This window comes from Ailuropoda melanoleuca, chromosome 10 (genome assembly GCF_002007445.2).
Source record: "Ailuropoda melanoleuca isolate Jingjing chromosome 10, ASM200744v2, whole genome shotgun sequence".
NCBI classification, from domain to species: Eukaryota; Metazoa; Chordata; class Mammalia; order Carnivora; family Ursidae; genus Ailuropoda; species Ailuropoda melanoleuca.
In genome coordinates this window covers 1,502,176-1,527,458 of record NC_048227.1, presented here as the reverse complement: position 1 = coordinate 1,527,458, position 25,283 = coordinate 1,502,176, and the positions used below count along the sequence as shown (strand labels likewise).

At 57.7% G+C, this 25,283-nt stretch overlaps 3 protein-coding genes across 5 annotated transcripts in view; 2 read left to right on the top strand and 1 right to left on the bottom strand.

The window, feature by feature from the left end:
* Nucleotides 1-192, bottom strand: part of NUDT1 (nudix hydrolase 1) — a 9,916-nt gene extending 9,724 nt beyond the window's left edge. Inside the window, exon 1 of the mRNA XM_011217342.3 lies at nucleotides 69-192. The gene's annotated coding sequence lies outside the window, so the exon portion shown is untranslated. The remainder of the gene's footprint in view (nucleotides 1-68) is intronic.
* MRM2 (mitochondrial rRNA methyltransferase 2) lies at nucleotides 163-6,166 on the top strand. Its single transcript, XM_002930516.4, has 3 exons — nucleotides 163-234; nucleotides 2,279-2,568; nucleotides 4,965-6,166. Exons 1-3 carry the CDS (start codon nucleotides 227-229, stop codon nucleotides 5,405-5,407), a joined length of 741 nt encoding a protein of 246 aa, XP_002930562.2. The 5' UTR covers nucleotides 163-226; the 3' UTR covers nucleotides 5,408-6,166.
* Nucleotides 6,167-7,203: 1,037 nt separating this feature from the next.
* Nucleotides 7,204-25,283, top strand: part of MAD1L1 (mitotic arrest deficient 1 like 1) — a 336,658-nt gene continuing 318,578 nt past the window's right edge. The window contains exons 1-9 of one of the 3 annotated variants that reach the window (XM_034669697.1): nucleotides 7,204-7,428; nucleotides 9,246-9,408; nucleotides 12,289-12,429; nucleotides 14,467-14,646; nucleotides 17,093-17,217; nucleotides 18,033-18,114; nucleotides 19,022-19,152; nucleotides 19,269-19,383; nucleotides 21,349-21,410. In XM_034669697.1, coding sequence (XP_034525588.1) covers nucleotides 9,259-9,408; nucleotides 12,289-12,429; nucleotides 14,467-14,646; nucleotides 17,093-17,217; nucleotides 18,033-18,114; nucleotides 19,022-19,152; nucleotides 19,269-19,383; nucleotides 21,349-21,410 — 986 coding nt within the window. In that variant the 5' untranslated portion in view covers nucleotides 7,204-7,428; nucleotides 9,246-9,258. The remainder of the gene's footprint in view (nucleotides 7,429-9,245; nucleotides 9,409-12,288; nucleotides 12,430-14,466; nucleotides 14,647-17,092; nucleotides 17,218-18,032; nucleotides 18,115-19,021; nucleotides 19,153-19,268; nucleotides 19,384-21,348; nucleotides 21,411-25,283) is intronic. The other 2 variants (XM_034669696.1, XM_034669698.1) reach the window with 2 other exon arrangements.

The following is a 25,283-nucleotide window of genomic DNA, read 5'->3' as shown; positions in this document are numbered from 1 at the left end:
GGTCCCTGATCCTCCTCTCCCCGGTCCCCTATCACCCGGCCCCGTACCATCCCCTCTCCCCAGCTCACCTGACCCAGGCTCGGCTCCCGGGCTCCCGCGTCCCAGGTCTCCAATCCTGCGTTCCGCGCGCGCTTTCTGAACCCGGGCGCCACTTCCGGGGGCGTGACCTCGGACCGGAAGCGAGTCCGGTACTTCCGGCGCGGGCGGCCCGAGCAGATCTGCATCCATGGCTTGGTGAGTGGATCTGTGAACAGGGAGGTGGGCGCTGTTGTGCGCGCGGTCGGCATTTATGGAGCGCCTGCTGCAGGCGTGCGGGAGGAGGAGGGGCCAGGGGTGCGTCTCTGGCTCCGTCCGCGGAACAGGGGCGCGGACGCGGGCATCCCGGGCGAAGAGCCTAGGAGAGGGCTTCCAACTCGAAGCCAGTAGTCGGGACGGCTCCCGAGGAGCGGCGGGCGGGCGGAGGGGGCAGTGACGGGGCGCTGGAGGTCGGGGGCTGCGGAGAGCGGATGGGGCAGGTGAGCTGCCGCTGCGGGTGGGGGGTGGGGAAAGATTTGGGGGCAGGTGAGGGGGCGGTGCGGGTGGAGAGGAAGCTTGCGAAGGGCACAGCAGGTCTGAAGGCTGTGGCACAGGGCTCCCACGAGTGCAGAGTGTGGCTGAACCCCAGACGTGGGTCGGCGCTGGAGATCAGCTGCGCAAATCTGCAGGTCTCAGTGTGTGTGACTCTGCTTTCCAGCCTTCCCCCAGCCCTGGGGGTTGGTTCTGGTGCCCAGGACCGCTCTGTGCTCCTCCCAGGAGACCCCTTAGGCTCTTTGAAGGCAGCGGTTACAGTTGCTGTGTTCAGATCTTGCCAACACGCTTTGGTTGTTGGAGGGGCTTTGGCCTGGAGCCATGGGGATGATGGTAGGCTCTTTCCATCAGAACCGTGGATGCAGGACTTAGTTTGTAGGGTTGTGCTGAGAGTTCATGAGGGGACGTTCTGGGAGCACCTGGCAGTCGATAAACTTAAAAACTTGGCCTTGCCAAAGAGACTTGGAAATCGTCCTGCACGGCTCACACAGGTGGAGTTCAGTTGTATGACTCAGTGTGACTGCTACGGCCCTGTGCTGGCCTTTGCAGCCGTGGAGCTAAGTAAGGCAAGGGTCTGTCCTCGGGGGGGGGGGGGGTTTCTCGCAGTCCCGTGTAGCCCAAGAAAGGGTTGTACCAGGCAAGCAGGAATGTTACCTTCATTAATATTAGTGGTACTATTTTTTTTTAAAGATTTTTATTTATTTGACAGAGACAGGCAGCGAGAGAGGGAACACAAGCAGGGGGAGTGGGAGAGGAAGAAGCAGGCTCATAGCTAAGAAGCCTGATGTGGGGCTCGATCCCAGAATGCTGGGATCACGCCCTGAGTCAAGGCAGACGCTTAAGACTGCGCCACCTAGGCGACCCAATATAGTGGTACTATTAACCAGTCCTGGAAAAATGTTGGTTGACACAAAGTGACTGTCAGTGACGTTTGAGTCTTCTCTGAAGAAGACTTCCATGAGTGAAAGATGCTCCTTCACTGCAACATGATGCCTGCTGTACTCGCTTGCTTGGGCACCGCGAGAAAGAGCCCCAGTCCAGGCACCTGGGACAACACAAATGCCCGCCTCACAGCACTGGGGGTTGGGGTCCCAGGTCAAGGTGTCGAAAGGGCTGGTTTCTCCTGAGGCCCCTCTCCTTGGCCTGTAGTTGGCTGCCTTCTTCCTGTGTCCCCCCTTGGTCTTTCCTCTGTGCATGTGTGTCCCAGCTGTCTTTGATGAAGACACCAGTCACATTGGATTCGGACCCACCCATTTGGCCTCATTTTTTTTTTTTTAAAGATTTTATTTATTTATTTGACATAGAGACAGCCAGCGAGAGAGGGAACACAGAAGGGGGAGTGGGAGAGGAAGAAGTAGGCTCCTAGCGGAGGAGCCTGATGTGGGGCTCGATCCCAGAACGCCGGGATCACGCCCTGAGCCGAAGGCAGCCACTTAACGACTGCACCACCCAGGCGTCCCCTGGCCTCATTTTAACTGAACCACCTCTGTAAAGATCAGTCCTATTTTGAGGTACCTTGGGCTAGGATTTTAACACACGAATTTGGGGAGGGACTCAGTTTACCCCATTCCACTTGCTGTCTGGCTGGGTAGCCTTGCCAAGTCTCCTCCCCTCTCGGGTCTCTGGGCGCTGTCTCTAAAAACACATGGGTTCAACTAGGGAGCTTGCCTATCTGTGATGCCAGCCTGTTTGCTCCCTTTTTCTCCACCAGGTCCTTGAAGCTGGTAGGCACGTCCCTTCAGTGTCGAAGGTTTCACACCGCTGGAAGTCACTCCAAGGGTCGGACCGGTGCTGAGCACCTGTGGCTGACGCGCCATTTGAAGGATCCATTTGTGAAAGCCGCGAAGATGGAGAGTTACCGGTGCCGAAGTGCCTTCAAGCTCCTGGAGGTGGACGAGAGGCATGGCATCCTGCGGCCCGGTCTCCGGGTGTTAGACTGTGGGGCGGCCCCCGGGGCATGGAGCCAGGTGGCTGTGCAGAGGGTCAACGCTGCAGGCACAGGTAGGGCCTCTGACCTGGGTCTGGAGGTGTGAGCCAGCTGCCTTCCACCAGAGGATTCGGGGTGGCCAAGCCACTTGGAGAGGACACCTGAGTTGCTTGTGTAGTAGCAAGAAGGGAGAAAGTGGGACGCTGGTGTTTTCAAAGTGACAGACACGATAGAAAGCTGTAGTGAAGATTTAAGGCACCTCAAATCGCACCATGTCCCTATGTACAGCAGTGCGTTGGTGTGCCCCCTTCCAGAATTTGTTTTTGCAAGCATAACTACTTACGTATATTTTCTTTTTCAAAAACGCTGGTATCCACGTTCTTCTTGCTGATTCGAAGCCTTAATGGAGCTGTTTTTTTTCACGTGTTGATTTATTGACATCTCTCTGCGACAGCACAGCTGAATCAAGCCCAGGGGTTTCCAGGTCCTGGTCCTTGAAGCCTTGGGTCTGCCCGAGGTCCCGCTAGGGCTGCTCCGGGAGCACCCGTGACTGGGGCTCTGGGTTCTCCCCTCTGGCTCAGCCTGAGGGACTCAGCTTTTGCCATCTTATATTTTAGGATTTCGTCAAAGATTTTCTTTTTTTTTTCTTTTTTTTTTTTTTTTTAAGATTTTATTTATTTATTCGATAGAGATAGAGACAGCCAGCGAGAGAGGGAACACAAGCGGTGGGGGGGTGGGAGAGGAAGAAGCAGGCTCATAGCGGAAGAGCCTGATGTGGGGCTCGATCCCATAACGCCGGGATCACGCCCTGAGCCGAAGGCAGACGCTTAACCGCTGTGCCACCCAGGCGCCCCTTCGTCAAAGATTTTCTATATGAAAACAGTTCCCCTGATTAATCAACAGGGAAGCCTGTACCCTCCGTTTAGAAAACCACGTGTCCTTTGAAATGCTTGTGCAGCTCTGCAGAGGACAGCTGTCGTGTGCCGTTCGGCCAGCCTCCTCTTGGGCACCAGCGGGGCTCCCAGGTCTAATGCAAGTGTGCACCCCGTGGTGCTGAGCATCCCTCCCCATTCTTTCCTGCCGTAAAGTCAGGGGTACCACCATCCCTGGCGTTTATACGAAACATGCCGATTCACAAGAACCTCTCTCCGACACGCAGAGTGAGGGCGCTGTGCCCGTCGTCCTAATGAAAAATGAGGTTCAGAGGAGTTTGCTGACCTGCTGAAAGCAGAGGCTAGGAGTGCTGCTCCCTGGGTTCACGACAAAGATCCAGCCTCGTAACTACAGGTGGGATGCCTCCAGGGGCTCTAGAACAGGGGGAAAAATGTTTTTAGCTCAATAAATATTGCCTAAGTGAATTTGTGTCAGAGACTTCAGTTCCTTTTCCTGCCACTGAGCAGGACCCAACGGACCCAACGAGTGATCTCAGTGCTTCCCGTCCCTGTAATTGCGCTTCAGGAAAATGGCCAAGTTTAACCTGTAGGAAGACGTGGCAGAGGCAAAGAGTGTGTGTAAAATGATTGGGTTTCTTTTCCTCCCAGAAGTTGTGAAAATGCACCCAAAGCCATTTGCCTCAATGGACCCTCCCGGAGGTTATAGCACATGGGATATCAAAGGAAAGAAAGTCAAGTGCATAAAATGAGATGTGGGATGTCCTCCCTTCCAGGGCTGAAAATGGTACTCTCCCCTTTGAAAAACGTGCTGCTCTGCAAAATACCTGACTTCCAATCTTTAGCTAGAAGGGAAATACACGCTACCCCTCCATGGTACAGCCTCTCTGCTAAGCAGGTCTGTTTATTCCTGCATGTGAACTGGTCCCCTTGCGGCCACTGGCAGAGCAGGGGCCCTCCCCGCTGTGGGGGAGGGACACGGACGGGGACACCAGGGCCGCGAGGAGGGAGCTGCGCGTCTGGGGGCTGCCGTCCTGGAGGCAGGAGAGCCTGCTCGGGGCCAGTGAAACAGTGGCATCTCTACTGTGCAACCAGTGCTGCCAAAACCCGGGCGAGCGGTCAGGTTCTGGACCTTGTCTTCCACTGTCTTTGTCCCCCATTTCTTGGCTCGTTTCTAGTAGGTTCTGCATTGAAAGACATGGGAGTAAGCTGCAGAATGGACGTGTTGATTTATCGTGGAGGAACTTTACGTATTAGTGTGTCCTTTTCAGTTCTAGTTTGGCAGAAAGGCTGCTCAGAGGTGAGACCCCCTCACAGGGAGCAGGCCCCGGGAAGGGGCATGTCGTCAGAGTTGGAGTCCTGTGCTTCCCTGGGCCCCAGATTCCTCCCATGAGGAGTGAGGCTGGCCTCTCCCTGTGCCATGTCTGTGTAGATGGAGAGACCTGGGGAAGGGCCTTGTGTCCACATCTTTCATATTTGCTCCTGTCCTTTGTCCTGACTTTTTATTTGTTTTTCTATTTGTATTTCTGAGGGACAGTTTGGGGTGTAAATAAATAACGGACTCACTCTGTCTTCTTTAGATCCCCATGCTCCCGTTGGCTTCGTGCTTGGGGTAGATCTTCTTCACATATCCCCCCTGGAAGGAGCAACTTTTCTGTGCCCCGCTGATGTGACCGACCCGAGAACCCTCCAGAGAATCCAAGAACTGCTTCCTGGTGGGAGAGCAGATGTGATTCTGAGTGACATGGCACCCAATGCCACAGGGATCCGGAGCCTGGATCACGACAGGCTCATTGGCCTGTGCTCGTCCCTTCTGGACACGGCTCCACATGTCCTGCACCCTGGTGGAACATTCCTCTGCAAAATGTGGGCCGGAAGTCAAAGCCTGGCGTATCAGAAGCGACTGACAGGGCAGTTCCAGAACACCAGGACGGTGAAACCCAGAGCCAGCAGGAAGGAATCGTCAGAGGTGTACCTCTTGGCCACACAGTACCAAAGAGGGAAGGAGTTTGCAGAGGACTGAGGGTTTCTTCTGCTGTTTCCAGGCCTTGTTCACTGCAAGTGTTCTTTGAGCTCTTGCCCGGAGTGTGGCTGGGGGGTAGGGGAGTGGGTTCAGGGCTTGATCTGGGATGCAGCAGGCAGGACAAGTGTGGGGCCTTTGTTTTAAGCCAAAAACACACAACAAAACAGTATTTGCTGGCCAGGATGTATGATCAGAAACAGTCTCTAGAGCGTGATTCATAAAGAGGACGTCATGAAAGAGAGGTAGACGGAGAGGAAAGGATGAAAAGACATTGGGAAGGAGCCGGCGGTGCACGTGGGCCTTGGTGTAACCTTGATGTGACTCCTGTCACAGACTGTTCCCATGTAATGGAGGGAGTCTCCACCCTTGCCCCCCTGGCCGACCAACTCCCAGGCTTCTCCGTGTCATTTTGCTTATACAGTGTAGCGTGTGAAAACCTGAACTTCAACCTGGGGATTAATTTCCATCTCTGGGGATGATGTGTTCATCCCGTCCTCAAGTAGCAGGAGTTCCCTGCAATTAGGGAAGACATTTGGTGTGAATTGTGCAGGGGGCGGGTGTGCTTTGGTTGCTGGAATCCTGGGGGCTCCCAAGACTGGTAGTGGCCAGAGCAAGCAGCCACTTGGTATGTGCGTCCATTTCCTTTCACTCTCTTCCATGAGCTTGATGCAGCTTTACAGAACAATGTAGATTGTGCGATTTTAAGGGATTTCCATGCTTTTAAGATTGTTTTTATAAAAATTGGTTTCTTCAAAGCCATTTTCTGGAGGTGTGCTCATCCCTCAAGAAGAGTGTATTGTCCGTATTGCCGATTGAATCCCAAGGATAGGGCTGGGGGAGAGCCTAGGTAGATACCCATAATCTCCACCAGGGCTCAAGGACTCAGTCCAGCACTCTGAAGTGGGCTGGAGGCCGGATTTAGCATTTTTTCATTTTATTTTTGGTTGTAGTCAGTTATGTCCGAGACTCTCCTGTCCTACCCCCAGCACATCCCCGTCCCCATCCTATTTCATGTTCTGGGGGGCAGTGCAGACCCTCCAGATCCTCGGGGAGGGATGCAGACCCTCGGGGTGCAGTGCAGACCCTCCAGACCCGGGGGGGGGCGGTGCAGACCCTCGGGGTGCAGTGCAGACCCTCCAGGCCCTTGGGGGAGGGGTGAAGACCCTTCAGACCCTTGGGGAGGGGTGCAGACCCTCCAGACCCTTGGCGGAGAGTGCAGACCCTCAAGGTGCAGTGCAGACCTTTCAGACCCTGGGGGGGGGCGGTGCAGACCCTCGGGGTGCAGTGCATACCCTCCAGACCCTTGGGGAGGGGTACAGACCCTTCAGACCCTGGGGGGAGAGTGCAGACTCTCAGGGTGCAATGCATACCCTCCAGACCCTTGGGGAGGGGTGCAGACCCTTCAGACGCTGGGGGAGGGGGATGCAGACCTTCCAGACCCTGGCGGGGCGGTGCAGATCCTTGGGTGCTCAGTCCAGGGGAGGGGGGCAGGGAGGAGGAGGTTCAGGAGGGAAGGAGACCTCCGTTACTGGACGAGGGTCTCTGACTGTGGGAGCTCACAGGGGCCTGGGAGAATAGCCTAGCAGCAGAGTATTTTGCTTTTCCAGTGAGCCCAGAGAAAAGTAAAGATGTACTAATTCAAGCCAATACTATAGCGAAATTTTGGGAGTTGTCGAGAGGAGGAAAGTTTGGCCCGAAGAGGCCACCGTTGGGCGGTGCTATTACACACAATACGGTGAGAGGCCACCGCCCTAGTGGAGGTCAGTCCCTCCGAGGGGAGGTGGGCACCCCGAGTGGCCTGTGGGCCGGCCTTTGGTGAGAGTCCTCTGGGCGGGATCTCCCGGGAGCGGGCGGCTCCGGGGCGCACGCGGAGTTCCCAGGACTCACCGCTGCACAGACCCGGTTCTTTATGGTCGGTCCTGCCCGGGTCTCGCGAGAACGCGGCGGCAGGTCTCGCGATACGCGGGCGCGGGCGCAGAGGAGGGAGATCTGAGCGGCGGCGGCGAGCGGCCAGGACTGATGTGAGCTGCCGGGCGCCGGGGTCCCCAGTGGGCGGCGGTGGTTGGCGGTCCGGGGACGGGCTGGGTGCGGGCGCTGCCCCCTTTTCCTGCCTTCTCCCCGCCGCGCTGGGTTCCTCGGAGCGGGGCCGGGGTCGGAGCCGGCTTCTCCAGCGGTGGCGGCGGCGGCGCGGAGCGGGGCCGGGGTCGGAGCGGGACCGGTCGGAGCGGGGCCGGGGTCGGAGCGGGGCCGGGGCCGGGGTCGGAGCGGGACCCGGGTGGGCGGGGAGCGGGGCGGGGGTCCGAGCGGGGCTGACCCCCTCCCGGCGCCTGGGGTCTGGCGGAGCCGCCCCTGTGTTGGGAGTTTGCGGACGGCGGCAGAAGTGCCGGTGCGGTGCCCAGGCTGAGAAGGGCGGCTGACAGGCGGCGTGCTCTGCACGCGCAGCCCAGGGGATGTGATTTTTCGGCGCTTGGGTTTCCGTAGTTGGGTTGAAGATTGGAGTCTGTTGGATAAAGAGGATGGAGCTTGAGCTGCTGCACATGCCTTGTGCAGCGGCTTAGTTCCAGCAGTTGAAAACGTGCGTGTGCTCTTCATTCCAGTGGATTACCTGCATCAGTTCTTACAGGGGGTGGCCTCTCCCCAGCAGGACATAGTGGCTAAGTTTCCCGTTGCGGATGGAGAGTATTGCCCTGATCTAATCTTGGCATGCGGAGGGGTTTGCCTTCTGGAGCAGACTCTGCCGTCTCCTGCCGCTCCCGCCTGTATCTTCCAGGCTGTCAGCGTTCAGTGCTTGTCCGATTCTGTCTCCCAGTCCGTTTTCCATTGGCAGTGCGGTTGAGAGTTGGAGAGGACAGCTGTGTTGTCTGGGGTGCAGATGTGGCCTGCAGAGAAGAAGGGCTCTGTTCCCCAGCAGGAATTCAGAGTCAAACTAAGATTCCCCACTTTTTTCCTCTGGGGTTCTGGCGGGGAAGTGTTTTCAATCTAATACTTAGGGAAGTCCGTGCGAGCTGGCCTTTTACCTAAGGGGAACACGGTGTGCACCTGTAGGAATTCATGCGTTTGGTCATAACTGTACCTGGGTGGTTCTCCACCCAACTGGCTGGCTGGCAGGTGGGCAGGCATCAGGCCACGGTCAGTACAGGTTTGGGGATGTGGGTTCTTCTTCTTTTTTAATATGTTAATTATTTATTAGAGAGCAAGAGAGAGAGCATAAGGCGGGGCGGGGGGGGGACGGACAAGCAGACTCCCCACTCAGCAGGGAGCCTGATACGGGCTGTATCCCAGAACCCTGGGATCATGACCTGAGCCGAAGGCAGATGCTTACTACGTACGCCCCGGGGGTGTCCTGGGGATGCTGGTTCTTTGCTGTTGCTCATGCTCTGCCCTCCATGCACTGGCTTGTGGAGCGTACTGGACTTCAGAGTCACAGAGACCTGGATTCCAGTCCATTCTGTAACTTTCTGAAACCCCACTTTCAGATGTGTGAAATATGTCCAGAAAGATCTAGTTGGCCCATTGTGCAGCCTGAGCTGTCCTGTGTGAAGTTACAGGCAGAGTGATGGACTGTGGTACCAGTCGCACTCCTGCCCTCTGGAAATATATGATGGACACTCGTCCTCACAGCAACTGTGCCAAGTGGCTCTCGTGAGCCCCAGTTTACAGATGAGTCTGGGCTGCCAGCTAACTGCAAACGTGTGGTTATGAACACTGGGCTGTTGTAAGGACTCCGAGAGGGCACTGGGAGAGTGGGGCCGCCCAGAGGCGCCCCCTGACTGGGCTGCCGGTAGAGCCAACGGGGCCTGCAAAGGCTCACGGTGACCCCTCCCTTGTCTTCCTCCAGAAGCAAAGTGGCCATGGACGACTTGGGGGAAAACACCACCGTGCTGTCCACCCTGAGGTCTTTGAACAACTTCATTTCTCAGCGGGTGGAGGCAGGGTCTGGACTGGATGCTTCCACCTCTGCCCCAGGTTCTCTGCAGATGCAGTACCAGCAGAGCATGCAGGTGAGCGACCTGTGTTGAGCCGCGTTCTCTGGGCAGGAGGCGCCTGCCCTAGGTGCCAGGTAGGGGTCTCCAAGTAAAGAGAAAGATTGGGCGTGTCATGGTCCCAGAGTGCAGGCGGCCATGTGCAGATCCTGGCTTCAGTCTGCTGTGATGTGGCTTTTACAGTTTTGCTGTAAGAAGTCTTACTTCACTTTATTTCATGTTCTTAGCAACACTTACTGTGAAAGAGCGGTCAGGTCCCCTGGAGGACTTGAGGTTCCACAGACTTGGGGGCAGTCTCATGGGGGCAGGGGTCCCTGGGGCCACTTGGGGTGGGGGTGGTGTGTGCAGCCTGGCCCCTGCCAGCCTGCATCGCCCCCACGTCAGGCAGCCGCCATCCCCTGCTTGTGCAGCTGCAGCCGGTCCCAGTGATGGCCTGTGACAGAGCCGGTGTCCTGTGGCTCTGGGAGCCCTGAGGAGGCACAGGCAACGTTTGGTAAAACTCATGGTCCTGTGTTTGTATGCATTCATTTGTTGAATAATTGAATGATTTTTGTTTGTTTAGTGGACTGAGTTGCTCACTGCCATATTTTGACAAAGACTTTTTTATTCCAAAATGGGATCTTTCATGTTTGTTTTTGGTGTTAAAGCACTTTTTGGGGAAATGATGGCGGTAATTTTTTTTTTTTTTTAATTCTTGCTCCCTGGAAAAATAAGAAGTTGTCAACTTTGGTCTAAAACAGTGCTATAATTTTGTTGATGCCAATGTCTGGGAACTTTTGGCCAATCTGTCAGAACTATAGAATCTAGAATTTCGGAGGCGCAGTTCTCACTAAGCTAGTGCTGTGGAGCGCCTCCTCCGTGTGGGGGATCCTGTAGATGGATGCTGTAGGCAGAGTGAGCTGGTCAGTCTTGTTGCTGCGGGACCCCTGACCTGGCCCTGTGCTGCCCCAGCACTTCTGGGAGTGATTTTGTGCCCTAGCAAGTCGCCCCCAAACGGCAGGTGAGGGAACTGAGAACCTACAGGACTGGAGAGTCTGGCAGTCCCCACCCCCCCTGCCCTTTTTTAATGCTCGGTTTCTGTGGGAAGGTGTTTACAGTCGGCTCTGCTATATGTCAGTGTTGGTGTAAATAGAAACATGTTTCAGTTACTGTCCTTCAAGCGCAGTTGGTGTGCCAAAGAGATGTGGCTGTGGACTCGTCTCTCTGGGGCTCCTGGCTGCCGTGCAGTAGTGCCCACAGAAGCTGGGGGCCGTGCTTCGGAGCGGCTGGGCCCTCACTGCACGCAGAGACTGGGAAGGCCAGTGAGTCTGATGGAGGGTGGACTTCAGAACCCCTAAACTTCAACTGGTGTGAACTGAAATGAGAGAAAATGTCAGAGGACAAAGAAAGTGTGGACTTGGGCCCTCAAAGAGTGTGGGTGGGGGCGACTGGGTGGCACAGCGGTTAAGCGTCTGTCTTCGGCTCAGGGCGTGATCCTAGCGTTATGGGATCGAGCCCCACATCAGGCTCTTCCGCTATGAGCCTGCTTCTTCCTCTCCCACTCCCCCTGCTTGTGTTCCCTCTCTCGCTGGCTGTCTCTATCTGTGTCGAATGAATAAATAAATAAAATCTTAAAAAAAAAAAAAAGAGTGTGGGTGGAGAAGATGCCTTCCCTCTGGCCTCGGATCTCTCAGCCTTGGTACTGCTGACATTTGGGGCTGGAGAGTTCTTTGTTTTGCAGGACTTGCTTCTGCCTTGTGGGATGATAAGGGACATCCCTGGCCTCTGCCCACTGGGTGTCAGTAGCAAACACATGCTCCCACCCCCTCTTCTGATAGCAGTGTCTCCAGATGTCACCAAGTGTCCCTGGTAGAGCTGAGAACCACTCGCTCTCGCCCAGTGCTTCTCAAACTTCAGTGTGCATATGAGTCCCTGAGACTATGTGTAAAAGGGAGTTTCTGATTTGGGATCTCTGGGGTGCAGCCTGAGGTCCTGAGTTTCTTCTTACTGCCCAGGAGCTGCTGTGCTACCAGTTGTTCCTGGAATAGTCAGGTTCTGGTCCATATGAGGATGAGTTCTTGACACAGTCTGAGGTTCTACGAAACTGTTTGATGTATCTTCTGAGGCCCTTCAAGGCTTGACCTCACTTTTACCTACCCTTTGTGGTAGGCCAACTTCTAAGACGGCTCTTAAGTGCCTGGCCCCTGGTGGACCACACTTTCTCCCACTTAAACACTAATGTGGTTTTGTGGCAGCAGGATTTTGCCAACATAATTAAGAAATCAGTCGAGCTGAAGACGGTGGGCCTGACTTACTCAGAGCAGGAGAGGGGTTCTGCATATGGGGGAGTCTCCCTTGCTGGTTTTGGAGGTGGAGAGGGGCACATGGCAAGGGATGTGGGTGACTTCTAGGAGCTGTCAGCAGCCCGGGGCTGACAGCAAGGAAGGGGGACCTTAGTCCTCCAGCCGTGTGAATGTGGGAGAGGATCCCAAGGTCCAGATAAGTTTGGAGCCTGGCCACCTGTGTGGATTTTAACCTGTGAGACCCTGATCAGACATCCTGGCCATGTGTGCCAGGCCTTCTGCCCTTAAAACCTGACTGCTAACATGGGGTTTTAGCTGCTAAGTTTGTGGTAACTTGCTACAGGACAATAGGAAACTAACATGCCCTCCTGTCTAGACCAAGCCTACATGCTGTCATCTTAAAGTATACCTGTCTCTTCCTGTTATTATTTCCTCTTTGTTTACTGCCTCCCCCCACCCATTTTCCAGCGAAGGGCCCAGCATCCATCTTTCTTCCCCAAGGCTGAGTACAGGCCTTGTCGGAGGCAGGTACTCAGTGTGAGTGTTGGACAAGCCACTCTCACCTATTTGGCACAGCGGCTGAGGGTTCTCTTTCCCCTGGGTGTGACCTGCTCAGCTGGAGGAACGAGCAGAGCGGATCCGCTCCAAGTCCCAGGTGGTCCAGGTGGAGCGGGAGAAGATGCAGATGGAGCTGAGCCACAAGAGAGCACGAGTGGAGCTGGAGCGGGCGGCCAGCACCAGTGCCCGGCGATATGAGGTGGGTGTGAGCGGGTGGCCCTGGCATCGGGGCGTTGTGTACGGTGCCTGCCAGGCCGTAAGGCAGGTGAGCCTCCTGGCTGGGAGCCTGGGGCTCTGCCTCGTTAGGCCACAGGTAGCAGCTATGCTTGATGTCCTTGACGGGGGCAGCGCACAGGGCACGGCTCTCTGCCATGTCTGTGCGGTGAGGTGCTGGTGGCCATGCCTCTCTGCTGAGCTGCCTGTTCTCCCTGCCACCCCTCCCCGCCCCCCACTCCCCCCCCGAAGGATTGGGGTGTAAATCCAGCAGAAATACCAGGTACCACAGGGTGACAGGCTTAGAAAGTCACCGGGTTCTATAAAGGTCTCAGGTCCGGGCTGGACCAATCTTGCTCACATCTCCAGTCTTGTGGGTACTTCCTGTTGTCCCTGGCTTACCCAGGGCAGACAGGGCAAGCGTAACCCCCCATTACCTAGGGAAGGTGCAGGGTTTTTACTGAGAGCGTAAATCCCTTTTTTTGCTTTGATCAACAGCACTTTGCCAGAGGTTTTCAATAAGTGCTCATGATTTGTGGAAATGCTGCCAAGACTCAGGCAGAGCGTTGGACCGGCAAGTCTCGGACCTGCTTACGCTTCCCCAAGGGTGGATGTCTGGCCCCATTCTTGCCTTACGTGGCACATTTGCATGCTTTCCTAGTCCTGTAAAAATAGCGGATGTCTTCAAGGGTGGGATGCTAATTGGATGTATTTGACCCTAGTATGCAGGCTTCTGGCTGTGGTGTGCCACGTGGGCCTAGTAGCCCAGGAACGTGGCCTACCAGTGGGTCCCACGGCCTTGGCATTGACTCGTGTTGTTCCCAGGGCTTCCTCTTAGGGTGGGGCTTTAGCTGATGTTCTGGGTTGTCCTAGGAGGGACAGTCCCAGAGGAACTGGTGGGAAGGGACAGGGAGAGGCCTTGGGAATCTTGCTGCTCTTGAAAGTGCATTGTTAGGGCTGGAGGTGGCACCAGGAGCCATCAGATGGTAGGAATTGTGGTGTTGGTGCTGCTGCCCTGGCTCTCAGGCAGATGGCATGGGGTATGGAGCTAATAGAATTTTTCTGAGCCATTAGTTCATCAAGGGCAGTACCTGTCCTGGCTGCCCTGGGTCTCCAGGGTGTGGCGTGGGCCATGGCACCTTATTGGTGCTTAGAATATGTTGTAATGAGTAGGGAGGTTTGTTGCATGGTCGGTGGAAGTCTTTTCTTGGGGAAATTGAAGGGTGCAGGCTGAGCTCAATCCCGGGTCCTCGCTTAGCTTGGCCTCCCTCTGAGAGGCCTTTCCCTTCCCACCCGCAGACGTGGCTGAATGTGACCTGGAATCACCTGAGCCGGTGGCTTTCAAATTGTCCCTTTGAGTCTTGGACATCTATCATGGTTTTTCAGGGACTGCCAGTTTGTCCGTGGGTGGGGATCTCAGAACCTCTCAGATGGTGAGACTTAGGTTGGTGTCTGAGGTCTGGGGACCTGCAGGGTCTGCCCCATGTGTCCTTGGGACAGGCAGCCCGCATAGAGATGCTACAGACTGCTCTGTGGTGGGCTGCCCAGGGCCCTCATTCTGGAAGGGTCCCCTGACTCTTCCGTTGAGCGGGCGGCGTCCCTCCGCGTTCATTCAGCTCCTGCTTGGTGCTGGGCTGGAGAGGCCCGGTTGGAGCACTGGCCTCGGGAGTGCTGGTGGGCCTTCTGCAGCACCGCCTCCCAGGGAGAGGCCAGAGGTCAGCAGCATCAGGTGCCCACTCGGTGGTCCCTTTGCTTCTGGGGCTGAGGGTGAGCTCCTGCGTGGCTGACTGCCGACTCCCGAGACCCCCAGGGTCCATCAGGGTGAGGAGTCTCAGTCTTGGGGCTGCCTTCCCAGCATTAGATGCATGGTGGTCCTGAAGGTCTGCGGGAGGGGACGGGCCTGGCCTCTAGTGGTGTGAGCGTGGCCTGCTGCATGACTGGCGCCAGGGTCAGAGGGGTCCCCGTCCTGAGGGACGGCTGGGCTGGGCCCCCCCATTCCCACTCACTGTCCCCGCTCTGGCAGCGCGAGGTGGATCGCAACCAGGAGCTCCTGACGCGCGTCCGGCAGCTGCAGGAGCGGGAGGCCGAGGCGGAGGAGAAGATGAAGGAGCAGTTGGAGCGCCACCGACTGTGTAAGCAGAGCCTGGATGCCGCGGGCCGGAAGCTGCGGGAGAAGGAGGATGGCTTGGCCGCGGCCGGCGAGGTGAGGGCTGTCCCAGGGGCGGCGTTCCTCGGGGGTCAGGCGTGGGTGCCCCGGGGCGCCCCCAGCGCAGCGCTGGGTGGCTCCTCCGCCTCCCGCCACGTGTGCATGGTGTTCGCGTCGTAATCCCAATAAAAATGCTCATTTTCCACTCCGTGGCCTTCAGTTCATACATCAAACAGTCGTTGTAATCATGATTTTTATTGGTGGACTCGTCTGCATTTTGTCGTTTAAAAGCTTTCCTTACGTGCACGCATCGTGGTAGATGTATGTACGTGCACATGTGTGCGGCGGGTAGCACATGGCTTTTGGCTTCTGTGACTGATGCTGACGTAGTCCCAGGAGTGGGGTTTCAGGTCTCTGGGGACAGTGTCCGACCTTTGCCACCAGTTGCTGTGTTGTGCTGGTAGCGTTGTGGAGGGCTCCGATTTCCCTGTGGCCTTACCTGTCATGGATGGTGGTGTCTTCTGGAAACACTTAGGGTTTTTTTTTTTCCCTTTTCTGAAGATGTTAAGTGTTGCCTCTGAATTTGCATTTCTTTGATTATTAGCAGGTCTGTTAGTATCTGAGAACGTTTTTGAAGCCAGCGCATAGATGAACTGTAGTCCTTACTAAGTCTCTACCAGTTGAAGGTTGTATAAATTTTAGAAACAAAGCCCAAACATTGATGCTGGTGGAAATTGGACTCTCCTGACCTTCCCTGTCCCTTTGCTGTGGCGCCTTGGATCACAGGTTCAGTGATGGAAAAGATGAAGTGCTGCCCCGGGAGGGAGCAGGGCACGGGATCATTGGTATTCCGTCTCTGAGTGCTTTTCTCTACTTGATAGATCTCGGGAAGCAGGCTGCAGGTTATTTTTGCCTTGGCAACGCTGGAGAGCATGTTAAGGTTGTTCCTACATCTGTCTTCTGATGTGGATGTTGGCAGGAGAGGAGCCGTGATCAGCCTCAAGACAAGTCCCCGTGTTGCCCTTGGCTTGCCTAGGCTGCATTCTGGAGGCTGGTGCACTCTGTTCAGTGAAGAGCGAGGTGGGGGGAGACTTTTGCCACACAGGTTGCAAAGAGGGTGAGAGAAGGGCCCAGGGTGTGAATTTGATGGCTAGTCAGGATGGGGACCCTGAATTTTGTTTCTGTTACTTTGTATCTCCTGGGAGAAGCCTTCCCTGGTGACTCCATTGTCACTGCCCCCGCATGCGCGCTCACCACCATGCCTGGGTCATATGCTCATCCCCAGGAAGTCCTCTTGCTGACCGCCGGGCTTCCCCACAGCTGGGTCCTGTGTGTGGCCGGCCGTCTGACCCCATGTCTTGCACAGCGCCTGGTGTCCAGTGTGCGTTAATTGGATTCAGGAAGACTTCTCAAAGGCTGATGTCCTAGTTAAATGTATTTTAGTAGTTTCGTCTTCTGTGATGCCCAGGTTGTTAGGCACCCTGGTAACACTCTAGTAACGGAGCAGACCGTGCAGATGGGTGGAGTACGGATGTGGACGGCCTGTGTCAGCCTCCCCTGGGGAATGTGGGTCCTGGGTTGGTGTGGGCTCCTGGGCCAGGGGAGAATGTGTCAGACTCCTTGTCGGCAGGGGTGCCCTGGGACTGCTGGTGTCCCTCACTGCAGGGGTTTGCTGGACCGGGTCCCTGTCCTCCACTCCAGGTTAATTTACAGTGATGCTTCTGAGTGGGCTTCCCTGGTGGCCTGATCGGTGAGTTGGCTTCCCCTGGGAAAGCCACAGAGGGAGAGCACTCACCGGATGGTCACTAGGAGGTCACCTGGTGAGGGTGCGGTCTGATGGAAGGGCAACAGGTCTGCCCCTGAAAGTCCTGAGGCTCGGCTCTGGGCCAGCCTCCCCAGCCCCGCCTTCCTGGCTGAGGGCATGCCTACGCTTTCCCCAAGGGTGGATGTTTGGCCCCATTCTTGCCTTCTGGCTGGGAGCATGAGGTCTGCACGGCATTCCCATGGCTCCTCCATTCTGGGGGCTCCTGTAGCATCATTCTGAAGACTCTCAGTCCCCTGTTTCTGACCTCCTGGCTAGACCTGGCTGTGGTTCACAGGGAGTGTTTTAGCTGGGATGGGGTCATGGTGGGGGTTCATTTGGGGTGGAGAGACCAGGGCAGGCATGGAGGGAGAGCCACACAGGCACATTGGGCACAAGTGAGGGTCCCAAGTGACAGATGTCACAGGGCATGGGCCTCTCTTGGCAGGCAGCCCATCACCATATCCCAGTCTTTTCCCATTTGCTTGAGGGAAACGTGAGGCAGGCCGGGATACTCTGAGCAGTACCGTCTCCCCCCAGGTCGTGTGTCATAAAGGAGAAGATGGCTCGGTCCCTGCCTGTGGGAGGGGGGTGGCAGGTACAGGCTTTTTGGGGGGCATTTGTCCTTGGGCTTGTGGGTCAGGAGCTCACCTCTGTGAGTGCGTCACAGCCTGTAAGCAGCTTTGCCCCCCCACCCCCCAGACCATCAGCGCGCTGAAGGGGAGGGTCTCCGAGTTGCAGTGGAGCGTGATGAACCAGGAGATGCAGGTGAAGAGCCTGGAGTCTGAGAAGCAGGAGCTCAAGGAGCAGTTGGCCTTGCAGCACAAGTGAGTGGCTGTGCCGGGTCGGGGGGCAGTGCTGCCAGGTGAGCCTGCCCGTGGGTCACCCTGGGTCCAGTCAGCCTGAAGCCTGTTGGGGCCTGTGCTGGGCTGTGCATCTGGTGGTTACTGGTGTGGGAGACCGTGAACAGGAAGGCCTGGGCGCATCTTCCTGTGCCCTCTGTGGTCTGAGCACCCAGTGACCACGCGTGCCGTCTGTGCCAAGCTCTGAGGACTTACAGGTGCCCTTTGGGTCTGTCCTCCCCATCCATAGGCTGTTGGCGGAAGACACGGGCCACTGAAGTAAGGATGTTCTGAGAACAACAGTGGGGGACAGTCATTTCTTCCCGGGGCTGGGACGCCTGCTCGCAGAGAGCTTCCCAAGAACTGAGGCTTTAAAGGCTGTGTGGGGCACCCCTGGGGCAGGTGGGGTGTGGGCCGGGGGGCCATCCAGGCAGAGGCCATGTTGTGAGCAGACATGGTAGTCTGAATGGTAAGAGGGCGGAATTCTCTCGCTGTGATCTAGGCCTTTACCTTCGTAGGTGTTGTCCTAGGAGAACTCTGGATGCTCATGGGCAGGGGTGGGGGTGTGCAGGGGGGTGGTCATGGGAAGGTTCTCTGCTGTGGCTGTGCCCGCGGCGTGCAGCGGAGGCGAGGGAAGAGAGCCTGGGGTGTGGACTTGAGCCACTGCCCTGACCTGAGGAGACTGAGGCCACAGTGCCCTGGGGTCTGGGGGTCCGTGTTGGAGAGCCCCTCGGGTGAGGGCAACTCCTGGCCTTAACCACTTACCTCTTTCTTCACACGATGTGCTTTTCTCTCGATAGGAAATGTCAGGAGGCTAATCAGAAGGTTCAGGAGCTCCAGGCCAGCCAGGAAGCGAGGGCCGACCAGGAGCAGAGGATCAGAGTGAGTCACTCCGTGTCAGGTGCACGCTGTGTCGGTGGGTGTCCCGGTGGTAGTCTCAGCCATCCTGCTGCTTTAGCTGGGGCACCCTTTGGGCATCCGGGGACGGTGAGCTGCCCGTGCCCAGGGTGCTGTTGACACTGTCGCTTGTCTCTGTGTGTGCCATGCCTGTGCTTGGGGCTGGGGCTGCTGCCCCCCAGCTCTTCTTCCTTGTCAGGCCTCAGGCCTCCGGCCTCCTGACTCTTCCTGCCTCTGCTCTCCCATGTGCTGTTCTCTGGCTGCAGTGCCTGCCCGGCTCTGGAACATCACTTCTGTTTAGCCCCCGGCCCACCTCCCGGAGTATGCTCGCCTGCATGGCACGGTGTCTGCCTTTCTCCCAGACTCCATGTGCGGAGACCTTACCTGCATCCCGTGTTGCCCTGTCCCTGCTGCTTGACCCTGTACCTGGCACAGAGCTGGGCCTTGTTAATGTTTGTTGACTGACTGACTGATTTGGTCCTGATCTCATGCACTGAGCTTGTTCGGTGACTTGCTGCTGATGGATGCCAGCTGTCCCTAGTGTGTCTCAAGGGGACTGCAGATGGTAAAGGAAGGCTGTTGTCAGTGTGGAAGAGACTCCCTTGTTATACGGGTGCTAGTGTGGCAGGAGCGGGTCTAGCAGGGGAGGAGTGCCATGTTTTACTGATGTGTTTATTCAGGGAGCCTTGGCTGCCTGTCTTTGGGCAGGTGTGCGCCAGGGCCTCGCCCCCGAGGACAGTGCAGCGCAGAGGTGTGACCCCAGCCTGTAGCGCCACGTCGGGGTGCCCTGGAAGTGAACACGGAGGACGCGGCACAGAGGCACACCTGGCGTCTCGGAGGAGGGCTGGGCCACAGTGGTCGACTTTGCCCTCTCTGTCTTGGCCTCACTCAGGATCTGGAGCAGAAGCTGTCCCTGCAGGAACAGGATGCTGCGGTCGTGAAGAACATGAAGTCGGAGCTGGCGCGGCTGCCCAAGATGGAGAGGGAGCTGAAGCAGCTGCGGGAGGAGAGCGCGTACCTGCGGTGAGGCGGGCGCGGGGTGGGCTGGCGAGTGTGGGGCGGGCGCGGGGCACCACCCCGCTGCACTCCTCCTCCTGGGTGTGTGGCGTTTTGAGGGACTTTGTTTCTGGTCTTGCCAGGGAGATGCGAGAAAGCAACGGGCTTCTCAGGGAGGAGCTGGACGGGCTGCGGCGGCGGCTGGGGCGCCAGGAGAAGATGCAGGAGAATCTGGTCGTCCTGGAGCTGGAGAAGGAGGTGGGTCCAGGGGACAGTGAGCGGGTTGTTCCCTGTGAGTGTCCTCTGTCTGTCTGGGGGACCCTGGGTGTTTCAGTCCGGCGTTCCAGTTCCCCTCCTGAAATGTGGATGTGCTGGGCTGCTGTGTTGGGCTGAATAGCAGCCCCAGAGCTGTGCCTGGCCTCCTGTGCAGGCGCTCATGAGCCGGCCTGTGGGGGGGAAACCGCTGGGTGAGCCCAGTGGGCCGGTGTCACGAATTCTTGCATGGACGGGGGACATGTGGGGGGAATCAGGAGTCATGCGGGGAGGATGCGACCCCCCTGCTGCTGGGCTGTGGGAGATGGAGGAGGGCCTGTAGAAGCTGGGGAGGCCTGGAAATGGGTTCTCCGCAAGAGCCTCCAGAAGGAGCTGTAAGAGCGTGCGTTGTATTGTTCTCAGCCACCTGGCGGAAGTGGGAAAGGTGATCCAGGCAGTGAGTCAGAGAGACGAGGCCGGGTGGGACCCTTGACACCAACCTTGTTCCCATCCGCAGACGTGAGCAGGTGCCCAGGCTCCGTTTCTCCTGCTTGCGTCTGCTATTGGGACTCGCAGTGGCGTTTTGTGGGGTGATGTGGCAGAGCTGGCCATAGGACTTTGTGCAGCAAGCGTCCCACTTCTCCCTCGTTAGTGTGGGGACACAGAAGCTCTGTCGCACCCAGTGCACACAAGTGACACCAGCACTTAGCCTCCTGGCCTCTGGCCCTGGGTCTTGCTGTCCTTCTGTGCTGCCTCACCTCCAAGCCACGGGGCTCTCTGTTGTGTCCTGGGGGTTGGGTGTGCCGGGAGCTGCCCTGCACTTGGCCAGATGGGCCTGTGGCCTCGCGGGGTGGGAGCCGAGCTCCTCTAGGATGCTGGCGTACATAGGAACTTAGCCTGAAGATGCAGCCCCAGACGGAGCAGTGTTTTCTCTGGGCAGTTCTGAAATTGGTCAGGATCCTGTCTCCAGAGTCACACTGCTTGGTGTGAAATCCTGCCACGGATGCCTGCTGGCTGTGTGACCCTGGGCAAGTCACTTAACCTGTTTGCCTCCATAATGAGGAGTAACAGTGTCTGCCTTGCAGGGTCGTGAGGGCTTTGTGAATTCACGTCATGTGCTTAAACAGTGCCTGGCCCCTGGTAGATGGTCACTGAGCATTGGCTCTCGAGACAGAGTCGTTAAGCAGCCCGTGCCCTGCACGTGATAGGGCCAGCGGGTGACTGAGTGAATGCGGTGATGCCAGCAGGGCACTTGGCCTGGGTGGAGGTGGGGGGAGGCCAGAGGCCCATGGTCCTTGCCCTCACATTGCTTACGTTCTAGGAGAGGTGGGGGTGGGGGGGTCTCTAACGTGGGATGTGGGTCAGCGTGGGAGTGAGTGTGAGATGCAGGGTTGGGCAGCCCCGCGTGCAGTGCCAGGTGGGTGGGGCATGTCCCCACCTTCTGTTCTCCCTGTGGGGCCCCGGGCCCTAGTCGGCCATGTCAGCTGGGGGTAGTTGGCTCTAAGGCCAAGTGCATCTGCTGTGGGGCCTGGCATCCTGTGGAGCCCCTGGACTGTGGGAGAGGCAGCGGGTTCTTGTGGTTTCACTGCCCAGGTCTGCCCTGGGGCGCGGCCTGTTTCTGTGGGACCACGCCTGAGGCTGTGTGCCACCCCTGTCTCTACTCCGCGGGGACCTTACCTGATTCCGTGGGACCGGGAACAAATGAGGTGCTGAGCGTGCTCGTCGTGGGAGTAAGCTCTCTGCTCCGGAGCAGACTCGGAGCACGTAGGCGTTTAGTCAGAGATAAGAGCAGGCTCTTCTGAGGGATCAGGGGGACTTAACACCCTCATCGCTGTCACCTTCACGTGAGAAGCTTTGGTCTGGGGACTGAGGTGGGGTTGCGTAAAGAAGGGCAGCAGGCGGCTGTCGAGGCCTTGGAAGGGAGATGCTGGGGTCGCGGTGCTCTTAGCGTTCACCTCCTTGTCTTTCCAGAGGCTGTTGGCCAAGCTGCAGAGCTGGGAGCAGCTGGAGCAGACCATGGCCTTGAGCATCAGGTAGGCGGAGGGTGCCAGTGCCTCGAGGTGCAGGGGGCCGTGGGCACCTGCTGGGGGCTGCCGGGGCGGCTGCTGCGGGGGCTGCTCCTGCGGGGCTGCTCAGGTCGGATGAGGTGCTTTCACCGTGGGCGGGAACGGGACCGAAGTGAGTTTCCTGCTGCAGCGTGAATAGCTTCTCATTTAAGGTTGGCTAGCGGCGTGCTGGCAGGGGTCTGATGGCCCTGCGTCATTGGGCTTTGCGGAAGGGTTTTTTTCTTGTATGCTGAGGGAGTAATTGCTTTTGGGGCAGGCCATTCCTTTTAGGCAAATACAAACAGCGGAGGTGAACTGAGTTGAGGGGGAAAGGGAGCACACCATCGTGGAGGATTGTCGTGCCCGTCAGGCCCCCGCACCAGTCTCGGCTCATCTGTGTAGAGCTGATGCCAGGGGAACGGCAGGTTGCAGGGGGGCCATGGTGCGGGCTGCTGGGTGGGGCACCAGTGTCTCGCTCTCTGATGGGGAGGACGGCCAGGGCAGGCATCTTTCCACCGCTCCCTGCCCCCAGTCCCACACGTTGTGCCGCCCGCCCCTCTGGGGGCCACTGCCCCTCTTTCTCCAGCGTTGCTGCCTGTTCCTCGGTCCCCAGGACTCTGTGGCCCCCTGTGGACTGACTCTTCCCCACAGCTTTGTCACTGTCTCGTTGTTCCAGTCTGGGAGAGGGGTGGTGGGAGATCAATCGTTCCGATGCGTCCTTGGAGCTGTGGTGTTGCAAGAGCCTTTGGTTTTGTCCGCTTGTGTGACTTTAAGACTGCAGCTTCTCGGTTGTCTTTTGTGCTGCTCTTGGAAACTGGGCCGAGATTGAGAACCTTCTTTAAAGGGCTGTCCTGTGATGACACTGTCCTGCTGCTGGTTCTGGGACCTGTGGCAGTTCCGATCAGCATTATTGATGCCTCTGTGCATCCCTTGAAAATGCCTCCTTGTCGTCTCTTTGCCTGGCTGAGTCACAGCGGACCAACGAGGACCGACGAGGCTGCTGTTCACACTTGAACCGCATCTGCAGGACCCAGGCTCGTGCAGGCCTGGCCCAGCGGGGCCTAACTGTTCTGTGCTTCCTCCTGCTCTCTGCGCTTATTAGCTCACCGGAAAGCTTCCCTCCTGCTCCCAGGGAGGCTTGTCAGAAGAGAAGCTTCCGTGACTTCTTTCTTGTGCGGGAGATCAGAGGCTCACGCGTGCCCGATCGGCCCAGCTGCGGCGTGTCTGAACTCCCAGCGTGGGCCACAAAGCGCTCACCATCAGTCAGGCCTGGGGCTGGGGCACAGCTGGTGGCCATCTCTGGCCCGGATGGGAAGTGCGGCTACTCCTCCAGCCGTTTGGTCTCACTTCCAACCAGAGGGCCTCCCCTGAGTGTGGCTGGTGTGTGGGGAGCTGACCACCAGCTGGGGCCGGGCATCTGCCTGGTCACTTGCTTGTGCGTGTCGTGTGTTCACCTGGTGGCCGGGCCCGGGGGAGGGGGAGGAAGAGGGTGTTTGGAGGGCTGTCAGACGTGACGGGTCGGGGTCGGTGGTGGGAGAGCGGACTGTGTAGAGCAGAGGCTGGTGTCCTGCCGGCTCCTGAGAAGTGGGCCCCTCTTCAAGCCTGTGCCTGGCTCTGGGCCAGTTTTCTTGCTGCTGGGAATGCAGCGCGGGCCTCGCTGTGGGTGTGGTGACATGGTCACACGCTGCAGCGGTGGCTCATGCTGCAGAGCGGTGCTCGTGTCCCTTCTGAGCGGCTGGAGGTCCTGTAGGGGGCAGGTTTTGTTTCATGTGCTTTGTCACCCTGTCCCTGGTCCCTTCTGGGGGCACTTTGGAAACTCCAGCTCCTCCTCTTTACCCCTCCTGTCCCCAGTAGGGTGCTTGGGCAGGCTTTGCCTCCTGCCACTCTGCCCCATGAAGGGAGTGCGTGTGTGTCATGTAACAGTTGGTGGGTCACAGACTTGTGTGTTGCCTGTCGTCAGAGCCGTGCAGAGCGTTGAGTACAAACGCAGACTCCCCAGGCCCAGTGGATCAGCCTGCTGGGCACTGGACCTGAGTCGTGCATGACCTTGAGTGCTGTGAGGAGGAATTTGGCTCTCCTTTTTTGCTAGGTTTTGGGCAGTTGGAGACTTCTGTGGGGAGGATGACTTGTAGGAGCCCACATCTAGTGAAACCGAATATGGGATGGGAAACGTTCAGAGGAAGATAGGGCACAGAGAAAAGTTGGGGTCCCTGTAGGAGGGACATGGGAGGGAAGGGTGAGCACTGGTCAGGAGCTCTGAGACCGCTGTCTGGGTGGCTGGAGGTAGATCTGCCTTGAGTGGGTCCAGGATGGATGCCCTCCGTCACCCTTGCCACGTTCAGGGCAGGGGATGAGAGGACTGGCTCAGACCCTGCTGAACAATGGCTGGGTGTATGTCTGGCCCCAGCTTGGCCCTCATGTGTTGTGGGGAGGTATCTTGTGTCTCATCTTCCACATCTGTTCATGGAAGGACTTTTCTAGAACATTGCCTTCTCCCCATGGAAACATGTTTGTGTGTGGGTGCATGCTAGTTTGGGGGCCCGCTCCCCCAGAGCACCATCAGCTGGCTCCAGGAGAGGGCAGTGGGTTGGAGTCCGGCAGATGCCCTCGAAGTAGGAGCTGGAGGGGCAGGGAAGGCCTTCTGACCTGGCGGGTTTGAGTCTCTTGGCCCTTAGGCCAAGGCAGTGTTGTCACTTTGGGGCTGAAGGCACTCACTTGACACGTGTCTCTACCACCGGCCCTGGGCCATGTCCCGTGTCTCCTGGGCTTTGAGGGCTGCTGCCACTAGGTGGCACCCCCTCCCCCGTGATCCTGATCCCTCCACCTTGAGAGCCGTGGGGTACGTGTGGATTTCTGGCCCCAGACCTGCTGCCTGCAGCTCTTCCTGGTCCTCTGCTGCTGCACGTGGGACTCACGTGCTACAGCCGGGGCCCAGAGGAGCAGGGGTGTGAGGGGTCTGTGGCCTTACAGTCCTGCTGTGCAGCCGTGGGTGGCTGGCCGGCCGCTGTTGGCTGTCCCACACCTACCCTGTTCTTGACTGGTCTCTTTATGATCCTTAAATGCTTGATGTCTGTGAGCTTCTGGTGTTTCAGACCAGATAATTTCTGCACGGGCTGTCCTCTGTGCGCAGGGCTGTGGCTTTTCGCAGATTCTCGGAGGGCCCCGTGGCCTAGCAGAGGCTGGGTACATAGATCAGGTCTGACACTTGGGGAGATCAAAACCCCCTGGAGTTCACACAGTGTGACTCTTGTCACCGTTCTCCCAGTTAGGGCTTTCTTAGGCCCCGAGGAGCCTAGAGGTTTCAGGACAGTTGGGTGAAGTTGGCCAAGGTGGGTCCGGCAGTGTAAACCAGTAAGGAAGCCCCTGGGCTGTTTCCTTACCTGCCGGGCAGGCTTGCTCACCTGGATGTTGCTGGACACCCGCCTCCAGCATGTGGGGCATCTGGGTTAGAGGCAGGTGTGCCTTAGGACTTGGAGAGTCCTGGGTGGGAGGGAATCCTGCGCTAGGCTGGGTGGGGTCCCGCGCACCCAGGGGAGCCCGCAGTGGGGAGGAGGGCGGGCGGGTGTGATACATGAATGTCCTCATCGCAGGGCTCTAAAAGCTGAGCGAGGGATTCAGCAGCACATAGAGAGTGCCCGGGTGCAGAGAGCTTTGTCGTGGGAGCACGGCCTGGTGGGGAAGGATTTGAAGGTGCTGGAGGCGGATGCCAGGAGACACTCTCTGCGTCCGTGTCAGCCTGGATGTGACTGTCTGGGGCCCTGGAGAAGGACTAACAGAGAGGTGGGGGGTGGGGGGACAGATGGAGCAGAAGGGAGCACCTGCAGCAACAGAAGGGTGCCTCCCCTTAGAGCACTAGTTCGT